At 43.1% G+C, this 14669-nt stretch overlaps 1 protein-coding gene across 3 annotated transcripts in view; it reads left to right on the top strand.

Moving 5' to 3' along the window:
• SLCO3A1 (solute carrier organic anion transporter family member 3A1) overlaps positions 1 to 14669 on the top strand; it is a 271929-nt gene that overhangs the window by 222366 nt on the left and 34894 nt on the right. For all 3 annotated transcript variants that reach the window (XM_075897022.1, XM_075897019.1, XM_075897020.1), the window contains exon 5: positions 6835 to 6999. In XM_075897022.1, the coding sequence (XP_075753137.1) occupies positions 6835 to 6999 (165 nt within the window). The remainder of the gene's footprint in view (positions 1 to 6834; positions 7000 to 14669) is intronic.

Genomic DNA, 14669 nt, shown 5'->3' with positions numbered 1-14669 from the left:
CTGCCGCGCTGAGCCGACAAACAGCTGATCAGCTGTTTGTCGGCTCGTGCGCTAGTCTGGACGTTCCCCCTGTCGACATCAAAGCCCTTTGTCGGCAGCCCCGGTAAACCTCATTCCATGAGGAATAACGGGGCTGCCGACAAAGGGCTTTGATGTCGACAGGGGGAATGTCCAGACTAGCGCGCGAGCCGACAAACAGCTGATCAGCTGTTTGTCGGCTCAGCGCAGCAGCCATGTAAATGTAAATGAAGCCGCGATCATTTAAATCGCAACTTCATTTCCCTTTGCCTACAACCCTAATCTACATGCCTCTGCCGACAGAGGCATGTAGTCTAGACACAGCCTTTCTGGGTAATGGTTACCGCTTCCCGTTAACCAGTAACGGGGAGAAGGGGCGGGCTGGAACAGCTCCCTGCTTGTTGGGAGCCTGTTAGGTTTGCCTCAGCATCCAGACCAACCTATGTTTGCGGAACCCAGGCTCGCCGTGAGCAGGGGCTGCTCTGATGAGGACAGGGAACCCGGAGACAGTGGCGGCCTCAGCCCCCACAGGATCCTGCTTTAGTCAGTTAACCAGTTAGATGCTAGGCAAACCTAACATTTCACTGGTTAACTAATTAACCAGGATTTAACATTCCTACTAGACACAGCCTCAGTAGGGGCACCTCCAGGAAAACTTTGAGGCGTCTCATCAAGCAGCACAGCGCTTGCTGATTTGAGCTTTTGCCTACACATCCCCTCTGTCTGCACATTCTTTCCTCACCATTCTGAAGCCCAGCGTCTGCATGTCACTCACTGTGATTAATTCACAAGGGTCCACGCACCTCAAGCTGCAGGGTATTATAAACCGATCAGCAGCTGGGGTCAGGAAGAGAATCTGTGTCTGTGAGGTTGTACTGTACAACTAGGTATGTTTATAAGGGTGAGGGAGGTGAGCATCTTTCTCTGATTAGTCAAATAAAGGCACTGCCAGAGGCAGGATAAATAGACCAGAAGAGCAGATCTTTTTCACTGTACATGGCAACATAAGAATGCTTGTAGTTGCTTCAAGCCTAGCTCTCTTACACAAAACTCATTTGAAATGGTGTCCTCTGATTTCTTCATGCCCTTTGTGAGATTAATTTTACTCAAGGCCTTGTACCGCTTGGTGTGTTAAAGTAAATTGTGTTATCTTTGATATCTTTCTGCTTCTTCCAGCTTCGCTTTTTTATGAGCTGTCTCCTTCCATGAGATGTTTTCTTCATCTTCTTTACCTCCTTTCTTTCTCTTATCCTTCTTCAGCTATGTACATACTTTGCCTGTGTCTCCTATTCAGATACAAAGATGTGTCCCTTCCACTCTGGGGCAAATGGTGTGGGGACACACTGGGGGCCATCAGCCACATGACCCTCTCCCCAGCCTGGAGAACAGCTGGAACAGCCATCTCACCCTGGTCCTACTCTACCCCTTCCCCACCCTTGCTCCATCCTCTCCCCTCCTCCTCTCCGCCTTTGTTCTGCCTCACCTCGCCTCTTCCCCCAACCGATGCGGCTTGGGGGACTAATGGGGCTGGTAGTCTGGTGCTCGGGAGTGACTCGGCCACACACTCAGCAGCAGAAGAAGTGGAGCAACGTGTTCCCAGGCCACACACTCAGCAGCAGGAGAAGTGGAGCAATGTGGCCCCAGCTTGTTCTGTTCCCCTGGCTGTGTCACTCCGCTTCCCACCAGTGGCCGGCTATTAGGCCCCAGCAGAGTGAGCTGGGGCTGTGTTGCTTCGCTTTCCCCACTGCTGCCTCTAAGTGCGGGAGGGCAACACTCCTGTTGAGGGTACCAGCCCCAACCCCTGCTAGCTTCCAGGCCACCCAGAGGCTGTGGCTCTGCTGACTGCTGGCTACCCTCTTGTCCCTCCCACCCATGCCGTTTGGGAGGGGCATGTGGTCCCCAACATCACCCCTGCTTTCGCCACTGCTTGGGAATGGTTCTTCAGCTCCACACTTAATTTTGCTCATTTCTCATTGTGCTGTTGTAGGACTGGGCTATTCGTCCTCCTCTCCCTTCCCCCACCCCCTCAATAGATGACCTTGCATTCTATGTTCCTGTCTGTACTGCAAATTGAAAACACACCTCTAGAAGAGGTGCCCACTACAAAAGCAGCCTCCAAGGATAATTGTGTCCCAAACAATTTATTTCAAGCACTGATGAGATTATTGTAGTTTATTATTTCTGGAGCATAGTTACACCTAGTATGAGGAGGGTGCTGAGTAACCCCTGAACTTTCCATTGGTCAGCTGCAAATCAAAGCTGCTCACTGGATGTAAAGTACTTGCCAATGACATTAGGGCCTGATTCTCAGACAGGCTAATGCCATAATGCAACCGAGGCCAAGGCTGCTCAGCACCCTTGACAATCTGCCCCCTAGTGGTGGACTCTGGAAAAAGTATGTGTTCTAGAAGTGAAATCAACGGGTTGACGATGTTAAGGAAAGAAGGGAGAGGTCTGAGGGAAAGCAGAAAGACCTGTTCTGTTGTGTGTTTGAATTAAATGTTTCTTGGCAAGGAGGAACTTAGGCATTGACGGCTGTGCTGGAAATTAAAGACACAGGTAGTCCAATGACAGCAGAAATTTCTCTTGTGACATTTATTTCTGCAGTATAGTGATAGTGGTAGGGTTGTTAACTGATGAGTTACTCCCTTTGAGTAGCTCAGCATGATTCTTCCTTCATAGCATTTGCTCTGGGCTGATGGATTCTCTAAAGGCTCTTCTGAGACTCTGTGTATTTCACATGAAACAAGCCCCTATCCCCAGGCTGCCAGTAGGAGTTGAAGGGAAGGCCCGTAGCTCCAAAGAACAACCGTCCACTACATGAGCTAAACAACTCGGTCCTTATTCAGCAAAGTGCTTAAGCATGTGCTTACATCCCACTAACTATGTTAAGTTAAACATATAGTTTAGATAAATGCAAAGTAATGCACATTGGAAAACATAACCCCAAGTATACGTATAAAATGATGGGGTTTCAATTAGCTATTACCATTCAAGAAAGAGATTTTGGAGTCATTGTGGATAGTTCTCTGAAAACATCCACTCAGTGTGAAGCGGCAGTCAAAGAATATTGGGAATCGTTAAGAAAGGAATAGATAATAAAACAGAAAATATTTTATTGCCTCTGTATAAATCCATGGTATGCTCACATCTTGCATACTGCATGCAGATGTGGTCACTTCATCTCAAAAATGATATATTGGGACTGGTAAAAATTCAGAAAAGGGCAACAAAAATGATTTGGGACATGGAACGGCTTCTATATTAGTAGAGATTAATAGGATTGGGACTTCCCAGCTTGGGAAATGGGGTATATGATTGAGGTCTATAAAATCATGACTGGTGTGAAGAAAGTAGATAAGGAATACTGTTTGCTCCTTCTCATAACCCCAATACCTGGGGGTTACCAAATGAAATTAATACACAGCAGGTTTAAAACAAACAAAAAGGAAGTATTTTTTCACATAGTGCATAACCAACCTGTGGAACTCTTTGCCAGAGGATGTTGTGGAGGCCAAGACTATAACAGGGTTCATGAAAGAACTAGATAAATTCATGGAGGATGGGCCCATCAATGACTATTAGCAAAGAAGGTGTTCAGAAGCTGGGAATGGGCCATAGAGGATGGATAACTTAGTAACTGCCTATTCTGTTCATTCACTCTGGGTAACCTGGAATTAGCTACTGTCGAAAGATTAGATACTGTCAAAAGATTAGATGGACCTGTGGCCGTTCTTAACTGGGAGCAGAAGCAGGTGGCTTCCACTATGGATCAGCTATGGAGTAGGAAACAAACACATTTAGCCAGCATTATCCATGGATTAGCCCTTCTCCATCAAACTGCGCACTCCCGGACCCCACTCTAGACAGCCACACACACAACACTCATTCCTCCCTCCTGTTAGGGAATTTAAAACTCCATGCCAACTTTTAATTTCATTCCCAAAGGTATTTCACTCCAGGCAGCAATGAATCTTAGCCAGCAGCAGATGGCAAATTGAGCAAGTGGCAGAGCTGAGATGAAAGGAGTCATATTTCTATGGAAGGCTTCGGATTTATTTTTTCTTTCCTGTGCAAAATTAAAGGAAATTATGTAGACCTTATTGATGAGATGACATAGGCTGCAAAATTATGAAATCTGACTTCTCTTTTGAACTGTTTGTATTTTATGTTACACTAGCTCCAGCTGATATTGTGCTAACCACTGTATATACCCACAATAATATACAATAGCTTCCACAAAGACTTCATGGTCAAACTAGACAAAGGGTGGGATGGGCAACAGGCACAGAGAAGTAGAATGACTCATCAAACATCACACAATGTGTCAACGAGGAGCTGGGAATAAACCCAAGTCTCCTGCTTCTCCATCCCGTCCTCTGTCCAGTGATCAGACTGCCTGATATACAAGATAACTGATAATGCAAAATAATCTTTGCTCTCTTTAACCCAATACAGTGCAAAATAAAGTGTTTGTCCTTTGCCTTGCAATGTATCTTTGGAACTGGCTATGTAGAGTGTCTAAATGACTCTGAACTATATTATTCTTTTACTTTAATATATATCCTGCTGCAGTTGTTAAAAAAAAATAACTACCAGATTTTTGTGCGTCTTTGCCTTTGAGTTGGGACAAACCAGCAGCTCACGGAATCCATTTGTATTCTACTAATTGAACTCCAGAGGAACAATAAGTGTTAACATATTAAATATGACACTTAGCTCAGCTTTGCTTTCCTCCTCCATGGTCTGCTACGAAGAAAAATTTAGGAGAGGGCCACCAAAGGACTGAAGGAGGTGGCAGCGTGGGAATTGGTGGGAGGCTGGATTTTCTTTCTGTTTATCTGAAAAATGCTGGATCTATTGCATGTTCATTATTCCCTGTAAATCCCCAGGAAGCAAGGATTTTGTGCAGCTTGGAAAACTGATGTGATGAAAGTGAGTGGAAGCTGAAATAGCCCTTTGCCAAGAGCCAGATAGAGCTAATTACAGCCTCCCCAATGGAGCTCAAACAAAGCATTAACAAAGACCCTGCATTTGCCTGGTCCTATTAAACTTCACAAAAAGCAGGAAAAACCTCCAAGAAAACAGAGGTGTGCACTGGAGAAATCATTTGTCTGCCAGAGTTAGTGCGCAGAGCAGCATGAGGAAAAAATATTTTAAAATGCAAACAAGGCCCATTGAGGCTTCGCTAGCACTTCAGAGAGAGAATTCTTAAACTAAATGATTTTCACATTTAATTCAGTGAGAAATTAGTCACCAGGTATTAAGACAAAGCAAGGCTCTCACTTATATTAGGATTTCATCCTGTTCAAACTGTCTTATCTTTAGAATAATTAAAATGCTCACTGAAGTAGAAAATGTGCTATCTGATTCATTAGCCAGATTTCCCTTTGTAAAGTAATTGCTCCCCATCTCGTGTTTGGCTTATTAGAAATAGAGAAACAGGGCCAAAGGGATCTCATGCTTTTATAGATAAGAGGGAGGGGCAAGGGATCCTGGGGATGGAGTGAGCCTGGTTAACCATTCAGTGTCTGCATTGCAGCTCAATCAAAGGCTCCTAGACAGTGGACTTGGTGGGGCATGTGTGGGAGGGTGGAGCCCCATTTGTATAGCTGTCAAGTCTCTGCTTTGACTTTGTGCACAGATTAATTTACGGAGGCAGCAAGGAGTGGGGGAAAGCAACTAGTCACATCACTAGTTGACTATCTGATAAGCTTCTGCTTATCAGATAGTCGACTAGTTGTATGTCTACACTCGCTCCCTAGTTCAAACTAGGGAGGCTAATGTAGGCATTCGAAGTTGCAAATGAAGCCCGCGATTTAAATATCCCAGGCTTTATTTGCATGTTCCTGTCTGATCGCCATTTTTAAATTCAGCTAGTCCGAAGTAACTGCCTGCGACTACACGTGGCAGTGAAACGGCAATTCAAACTAAGTCCTTAGTTCGAATTAACTGTTACTCCTCATGGAATTAACTGTTACTCCCCTTAGGGTATGTCTACACTAGCCCCCTAGTTCGAACTAGGGAGGCTAATGTAGGCATTCGAAGTTGCAAATCAAGCCTGGGATTTAAATATCCCACGCTTGATATGCATCTTCCCGGACGGTCGCCATTTTTTGAAATTTACAAGTCCGGACTAACTGCCCGCGTCTACACGTGGCAGAAATCCAGTAGTTCGAAATAAAGCCCTAGTTCGAACTACTTGTTAAACCTCATTCCAGGAGGAATAACAGGTAGTTCGAACTAGGGCTTTAATTCGAACTACCGGGTCCCTACTGCCTGTAGACATGGGCAGTTAGTCCGGACTTGTAAATTTCAAAAATGGCAACCGGCCGGCAAGATGCAAATCAAGCGCGGGATATTTAAATCCCAGGCTTGATTTGCAACTTCGAATGCCTACATTAGCCTCCCTAGTTCGAACTAGGGGGCTAGTGTAGACATACCCTTACATCCCTGCCCCAAACCCCACCCTTTTCCACCATCCCCTTGCCCTCTCCCCTCAACGGCACCCCATCCTGAAGGACGTGGCTTTGAGGATCACCAGAGGAGGCCCAGTGGTTGTCCAGGGAGGCCCAGGGAAAGCTGAGCACACTGGGGGCCGGTAATGGATAGGCTCCCCACAGCCCTCTGGGAGTCCCAGGCTGGATTGCACAATCGCTCCAGCCAGAAATGGCCCGTTTGAGACCCCTGATGTTGAACTAGCCCTTAAATCTTGGGGTTTGTCTCACATAAGAGCAGAGAGGCACCTCAGGCCTCTAGGGAAACCTATGGAAAGAACCTTCATGAAACCATGTCTCTCTTTCTCCTCTGTTGCAGTGATACCTAAAGTAACAAAGCACTTACTGGCCAATCCTGTCTTCACCTGCATCGTTCTTGCTGCCTGCATGGAGATTGCTGTGGTGGCTGGCTTTGCAGCCTTCCTTGGGAAATATCTAGAACAGCAGTTCAACCTCACCACCTCGTCAGCCAATCAGCTCCTGGGTACGTAACTACATTAACCAGCCACACTGGCCCTTCTGCTATCTCTAATAATAATATGTTGGTTTTCCTAGCATCTTTCAGCTGAGGATCTTAGTGCTCTTGAGTGGATGTATGAAAAGAGAGAGAGAGTGTGTTGGAATCCCGTTTTACACAATAGAAAACGGGCCCAGCGTGGTTGTATGTTTTTTTAAATCCTTTCATTACAGGTACCTTGGCTTTTAGGAACTAAAATTTAGACACTAAATGCTTACTTTCCGGAGTTCTTAGCTCCCACAATTGTATTCGAAGTCACCGATTATGGGAGATGACCAGCACTTTTGAAAATCAAGCCAGAGCTGTCTAAACTCTGGCCCACCAGATATAGAATAATGGAATCCTAGGGCTGGAAGAGACCTCAGGAGGTTACTGAGTCCAGCCCACTGCCCAAGGCAGGACCAGTCCCAACTAAATCATCTCAGCCAGGGCTTTGTCAAGCCAAGACTTAAAAACCTCTAGGGATGAAAATTCCACCACCTCAGTAGGTAAACCATTCCAGTGCATCATCACCCACCTAGTAAAATAGTTTTTCCTAATATCCAACTTAGACCTCCCCCACTGTAACTTGAGACCATTACTCCTCGTTCTGCCATCTGTCACTACTAAGAACAGCCTCTCTCCATCCTCTTTGGAACCGCCCTTCAGGAAGTTGAAGGCTGCTATCAAATCTCCCTTCACTCTTCTCTTCTGCAGACTAAAGAAGCCCAAATTCCTCAGTCTCTCCTCGTAGGTCATGTGCTCCAGCCCCCTAATCATTTTGGTTACTCTCTGATGGACCCTCTCCAATGCATCCACATCCTTTCTGTAGTGAAAACATGATTTGCCCCAAATTTTGGGCCTGAGTGAATTGACCAAGATCATATTCAGAGATGAGATTTCTGGGAGACTAGGGCCTAACTACAAAGTTAATGGTGCTGTTGGTCAGGACAGTTTCTCGGTTGAAGACTTTCAAAGGAAGGCAGATTGACGAGGAAGACCTGATCAGGAATCTTGTAACATTTCTAGCAAAATGACAGGCCTCATATTCCAGGAACTGGATTTTAGGAATTATTCGTCTCATTTTATTTTTGTTTTCCTCCAAGAAATTAGGTTTACAAAGGAGGAGTACCATTATTTATTGGGCTTGGAAGCCTTCTGAGAATGGTCGTTAAGAATGATTAGACTGCTATGCAGTCTGGCCTTTTTCATTTTTCCCAAATTAAGAGTCATAACTATCTTATTAATGCCTTTTGGTAACCCGTACCTCCAGGCCTGTAATATTAGTTTCTCGGCTAACTCTATTTGTAAGCTCTGAATGTTTATTTGCCTTCTTTGGGCTCTTATTTGTATAAAGAATCTTTATTGACAGAGCTTGATGGACATCAAATGATTTTGGAAAAGGTTCCAACAGCAAATATTCTTTTGGGAGTTTTTAATGCCTTACAGGGTGCAGAGGATAGGGATGTTTTAAATGTTTCCTCTAACTCAGTAAATGGAGTGTTGCCTTAATTTCCCCCTCGGTATTCTAAGACTAGGCAAGAAATTTTTTGGGCCATAAACTTTAATTTTAAATAGATTTGGCTGGAGATTTGGAATGGTAGAGGTGGTGATCATCTGTGGGTCATTTGACAGTCACCTCTTCAGTAGAGCAACTGATTATATCATAGTTCTGATTTTACGCTGATCTTATTTCTCTAACTTTTTAGTAGATTTAAAACTAGACAGCTTTATTCCTTGCCAGTGAATTTCTGCCTGCCAGCCACATTTTCCCAGAGGAATTCTAGCAGATTGTGTATTACTCCTAGTTTTGAAGCTGTAAACTCAAGGCAAATTAAGAGGAATCTTAGTTAAATCTAAAATCAGAAAGAAACTCTCATCTAGGGATTTATTCGTTTCTAAGAGCCAGGTTTTGGATCTTAGCATTTCAGCATAACCCCGTGTAACATTTATCAAGATAGTTTAAAAAATACAAGATGACCTAACTGCCAACAAGGGTCATGTTTATTCTATAAAAGGTAAGTTTGATTCAGAAGAAGCAGCTTCAGATTATGGCAAGGGCTGTGAGAAATAATGGTTCCCCAGGTTCTAATAAGAGATTTCTTATTGTTAGACATGAATCTAAAAAAATGCTGAATAAGACATTAACTGGCCCTTTGCAAACTTAAGTTTGCAGCTACAGAGAAAAACTCCCTATTTGAGAAGCTCGTGGCAAGGCAATGGGCTATGGCAAGATTAACATAAAAATCAAAGCTTGTATTTTTAACATGCTTGGGAGTGGCACTTGTACGAGGATTCTTCATCTGTTAATCCTTTGGCGTGAACTGTCTCAGTGTACTTTACCCTCTCTTTCTGCCCAGTTTAGCTTTTCATAAACTATTAGTGCACTAAGAAAACGTGGGAGATTTTATCCCAGCAGAAGTTTTTAAGGACAATATTGGACAGTAAGTCCTTGTACTAAAAGGGGGGGGGGGAATATTAATATAAATAATACCAATTTGTCCCCTGGGTTTGGCCCACAGGTATTCTTGCTCCACTTCATTTTTTAAATGTATGATAAACTATGAAGATTAGAGGATTGATCAGAGAATTATAATTAGGGTGACCAGACATCCCATTTTGTCCAGGAAGAGTTCCTTTTTCAAGTCCTGTCCTGGTCATCTGATCAATTGGCAAGAGCAAACGGGTCAAACCGGTACATCCTTAGGATGTATGGGACCCTATACAGTACTATTAAACGGGTGCCCTTAGGCCAGATGGAAGCCCGGGAGGGGAAGGGTGGCGAGAATTTTTTTAGAGATGTGATTTTATAATCATCAGCAAGATACAAACGAAGTCTTTTTAATCAGATTTTCAACTGAGGTCCTGTCCGCTGACACAGTAAATTCAGAAACTGACAGTATATCCCTGGGGTTGGCAAATGCCTGTTCAATGGCTTCATTACCACTTGCATGGCTCTTTCACAGGTTCTGTGTTCTGCTAATTGGGCTGGCAGGCTTTGTCATTTCTAAGTTAACTAGATCCTCTCCGGAGGAAGCAGAACCACAGAACAGGGATAGGAAGAGGTGGGTGGGTGGACATTAAGACATGGTGATGCCCCAAATTTCCGGGTGCCTGATGCAATTGTGTATTCTGTGTATGAGTAAGGACAGCCCTGGGGACAATTGCTCACTTTCATCAAGGAGAGGGGTGATGCTAGCCTTGTGCAATGTGGGGAGGCAGGGCTCAGGCAAGCTGTGATGCCAGTCCCAGCCTTTGGAAAATAGGGCCGTTTAGCATGAGCAACTCTGCTTGCCCAAGCCCTACCTTCCCCACACATGGGGAGGGGGGCTCAGGCAAGCCATGGGGCAGGAGGAGGGCTTAGGCCAGCCCACCTGGGTCACCCACGCACTGTATCCTGCTTTCTCTCTTGGGAAATATGGGCACCTTAATCATCATTTATTTGCTGACAGACAAACTAGTTTCTGGAATGACTATTCTACCATAACTGCATTCTCTCTCACTTGATTCACAAACACTGCTCTCCCAAGCAGGGAAAGATTTATGCTGCCTTTGTTAGTCTGAAATGGGGCTTTTGATACTATTGATAGAGGTCATCTCTAGGAGGGCTGGCGTACATGCTAGGTTACTTTATCTCTTGAGAGCCATCCCTAGCTAAACAATGGCCAAGGTTAGGATCAGGCGAGCTGACTGACTGTGTCTCTCATAAAAGGTATCTGTCAGGATTGTATATTGGCATCTTTCCTGTTCTAATTTTTATATTATTGAGGTTGAGACAGCTTTAAGAGGCTGCCCTATGTCCCTCACAAAATTCTAAACTGGTTTGTGTGCTTCCTGCTTTAAGCAGAAGATGAGGTTCTGCTGTCCCTGGTCTTGAGACGTATGCTAGAGGAATTTAAATTTTTTTTCTGCTGAAAGTGGTTGACCATATAACACCAATAATTGTCTTTGGCTGCAGGTGAAGATGCAGTCATCATAAACAGGTGACTAATGGCCTTTGTTGAATAGATCAAGTTTTTCCTTTATTTGGGTATCTGGTTTAAATAGAATGGCCAATGAGATAAAAATACAGAGGAGGTAAAAAAGAAAGCCTTAAATTCTGTGCAAACAGTTTCATGGGGTCCACAGGGACAATCTAATCACTCTTGGAGTTTTCAAGGCTAAAGTCTGTGCCAAAATATTATATGGCATGGAAATTTGTGGCTGGAAAAATCTGAATAAATTAGAGATTGTGCAAAGAAATTATGGACAGTACTCAGGCTCCCACATTACATCTCAGTTGCTTTGCTCTAAGCAGAGCTAGGGGACTGTACTATTTTGATCAAAGCCTTGCTATTAAATATTGGTTCTGTATTCGGCATATTAACCAACACTGGCTTCCAAGTGAGGTCGGGAAGAACAGTTCAGTCAGATACATACTCTGAAGTTCTCTTTTGCAATTTCACTGTTCCCTCCATTCTTTGGGCTTTTCAGAACTCGACTTAGTTAGGACTGTACATGAAAGTGTGAAAACATTTAATTAATGTCAGAAAAGACAATAGCTGCAAAAAACTGGATATAGCAGTTACATCAAATATGTCTCCTTGGCTTTCTCCTGTAAAGAATATTCACAGTTCTGAGAACTGCCTGGATATTCTGAAGAACAGTATATTAAGGAGTGCTTTCATAAGACTCCATTTCCAAACTATGTAGTTACATATTGAAAGATTTAAATCATGTTAGTCCATACTGGTCTGGCCAGGTTGAAGACTGACCACGCTGTTATTGTCTTCTGACTTTTACGACCACCTGAGAACTTAATAGCTATCTCCATTCTTGGCTCTGAGGCCTTTTGCCTTACCAACTCAGAAATTAGGATACGTGCTACACAGTGAAAACATTTCAGTTATACAGGATGTTGCCACAAAAATAAGAAAAATATGGGAAAGGATGGCTACTTGGACCTAATTGACATAATACAATCCCAATACGTATCCTATTTTCATATGTAAATTAAGGGATGTTGATGTGAAATGTGTCAGTGGTTTTAGGGATGGGTTAAGCTTGTGTTTCTAAAATTTGTATCTGTTTTTTGAATTGTCTCTTTAAAATTTGTCTATAGGATATTATGAGCAATGACCTATGGCTCAGGCGCAATAGTAATACAAATAAATAAAACTGGGGTAGCTCATTTTTAGCAACCCAATTTTAGATGCCCAGGGCCTTATTTCCAGAGATACTGAGCTCCCACAACTGCTGCTGAAGCCAACTGGAGGAGCTGCTCAGTACTTTTGAAAATCAGTCCTGCACTATCTAAAATTCAGCAGTCCTAAAATGAGAAATTTTGGCCCCAAGTGAAATGGCCAGGATTACATCATCAGCAGAGCAAAAGCATGACCCAAGAGTCCTTCCTCCCAGACCCGAGTTTGACGCTCTAAACCATGCCCCTTCCTCCAGTGCTCGCAGAAATTGTTTAATCTCGAGCCAGTTCTTTCTGTAAGATATGATAGTCTTCATTCTTACAGAAAGAGCAGAGACTTTACAGCTCCTCACTTAAAGCAGAGGTGCAAGCTTGCTGCCCACAATGCTAGAGGAGATACCTGGGAACATGGGAGTAGAGCTTCTTGTCTGACTGAGTGCTACCCCCGGAACTGCCTGTCTCATGATTCAGGTGGGCTAGACTTGCCCACTGTTCGCAGTTTGAAATGGAGATTCCAGTTCCCCAGCTGAGTTTCCAACTCCCCCTACAAATGGAAACACAGTCAATGAAAGAGCCACAAGCAGTTGTTCTAGCCCATCTGAGGCATTCTGGTCACCTTTTCAAAAACATTTTATTTTGGAGCCATCCTGCTGCTGTCTCCTGTACTCTGTGTGCTTCTTCTCTTCCCTCCTTTATACGAAAGGACACTGATATGAACAGAGGCACTTTATTCATCTGCTCCTGACACTTATTTCCCACCAAGTGCCAGTGCTCTCTTTGTGACAGTCGTCCTCTCCACAGCACTCAGTTAAGGCATCTAGGCAGGCCATCTCAGAGATGACAGAGGCCCAGACCACTTTGAGTTTGGAGACCCCAGTCCAGCACCAGCCCCCCGATGTATCTAACTTCTCATCCACAGGTTCATACTAAAACCAAAAGAATATCTGACAATGAACACGAGACATTTATTTATTAACAATTAAGTCATTATATCAATAGCATGTATATTAAAATTGTAACTTTAATTGTGAGTTTTCACTGCAAGCAAAACTCTTCATTTTAGCAATGCTTTTCTGGCTTTGTTGTGTGCAAACTCATTTATAACTGAAGAAAAATCTATTTTGCGTGCAACATCACTGGTAATGTTAAGCATTGTGAGCCCATTCAAACAGTCCTGTCCCATTGTAGAACAATGATAGTTCTTTACTTGTTTTAACACGTTGACTGTGCATTTACCTATAGCCACTGATGCAAGGAGACTGACAAAAATACGTAATGCAATTTTGATATTAGGAAATACAGTCAACAGGCTGAGATGGAATATTTCTTGAAGCAGTTCTTTTGGTTGGCAGTCTAATTTAAAGTTGGTGGAATGTATGTGTTTCAGGAAGATGATCTCATCACAGAGGTCTCTTGAAATTTCATTGTTGTACCTTTGATGAAATTGTTCAGCTGCTGAATATAGATCTTCATCACTTAGTTTTCTAAACTCCCAAAGGAATCCAAAAAGGGTACAAATTTGTCGCAGTGACTCAAATCAACATGTAAGACCAGATTTGAAGCAGTCAATAATAACAAAAAATAATTTGACTCAATAGTGCCTTTCTGCATCAGATTGGGATGTTAGTCTGCGATTGGTGGAAAACTCAGATAAAATGTCAATACTCTGTGCTACTGATTTGGACTCAGAAAGGATTGTATCCCATTGATCACAAATCTTTTGAATATCTTTAAGAAGTTGTTCAGGGTTATCCCTTTTAACATCTAATGTAGCATTGCATGCTTCAATTACAAGATTAGTTTCGTGGATCATTTTTAGAAGCTTCATTCCACATGGACAACATTAAAATGCATTCAAATTTGAATGTATACTTCTGAATTGACTTAAGCTCAGTGCGAGCCTATGTTGTGAGAGTAAGAGATTCAAGCTCACTTAAAGCCTTTCTCATAGAGTCAAAATGCTGTGCAACTGGTTTAACGCCATCAATTCCTGCTGACCATCTTGTTGTCAACATGCCATGAAGGGAAACAGGCAGATGCTGCTTCTGAATTTTCCACTTTTGAGAACTGCTATTGAAGAGGTTGTACTATTGCTGGATTGTTCCAAAGTATGTGATTGCTTCCTTGTATGATTCAGCACAATCAGTGCTGACAAGATTTAGTGTGTGGTTGCCACAACTGGAGAAAATATAGTTTGCATTTTGCTCAAGAAGGAGTGATTGTACTCTGTTGTACTTCCCAGCCTTATTGGACCCATTGTCATAGGCTTGGCCAATGCAGACTTCAAAATTTAATTTGAAGCCTTCCAGAACGAGCAGCAATTTCTTTTCCATTTTTGTTTCATGAAATTATTGAACAAAATGAATCACTCTTCAACTGAAACCTTTGAACTTCCTGCAAATTTAACATATCAAACAATCAAAGTCATCTGTTCTTTATGAGAACAGTCTGGAGTTGCATCAATAATAATTGAAAAGTA

Source organism: Pelodiscus sinensis, chromosome 14, assembly GCF_049634645.1.
Source record: "Pelodiscus sinensis isolate JC-2024 chromosome 14, ASM4963464v1, whole genome shotgun sequence".
Classification (NCBI taxonomy): domain Eukaryota; kingdom Metazoa; phylum Chordata; order Testudines; family Trionychidae; genus Pelodiscus; species Pelodiscus sinensis.
This window is presented reverse-complemented; position numbering and strand designations above follow the sequence as displayed.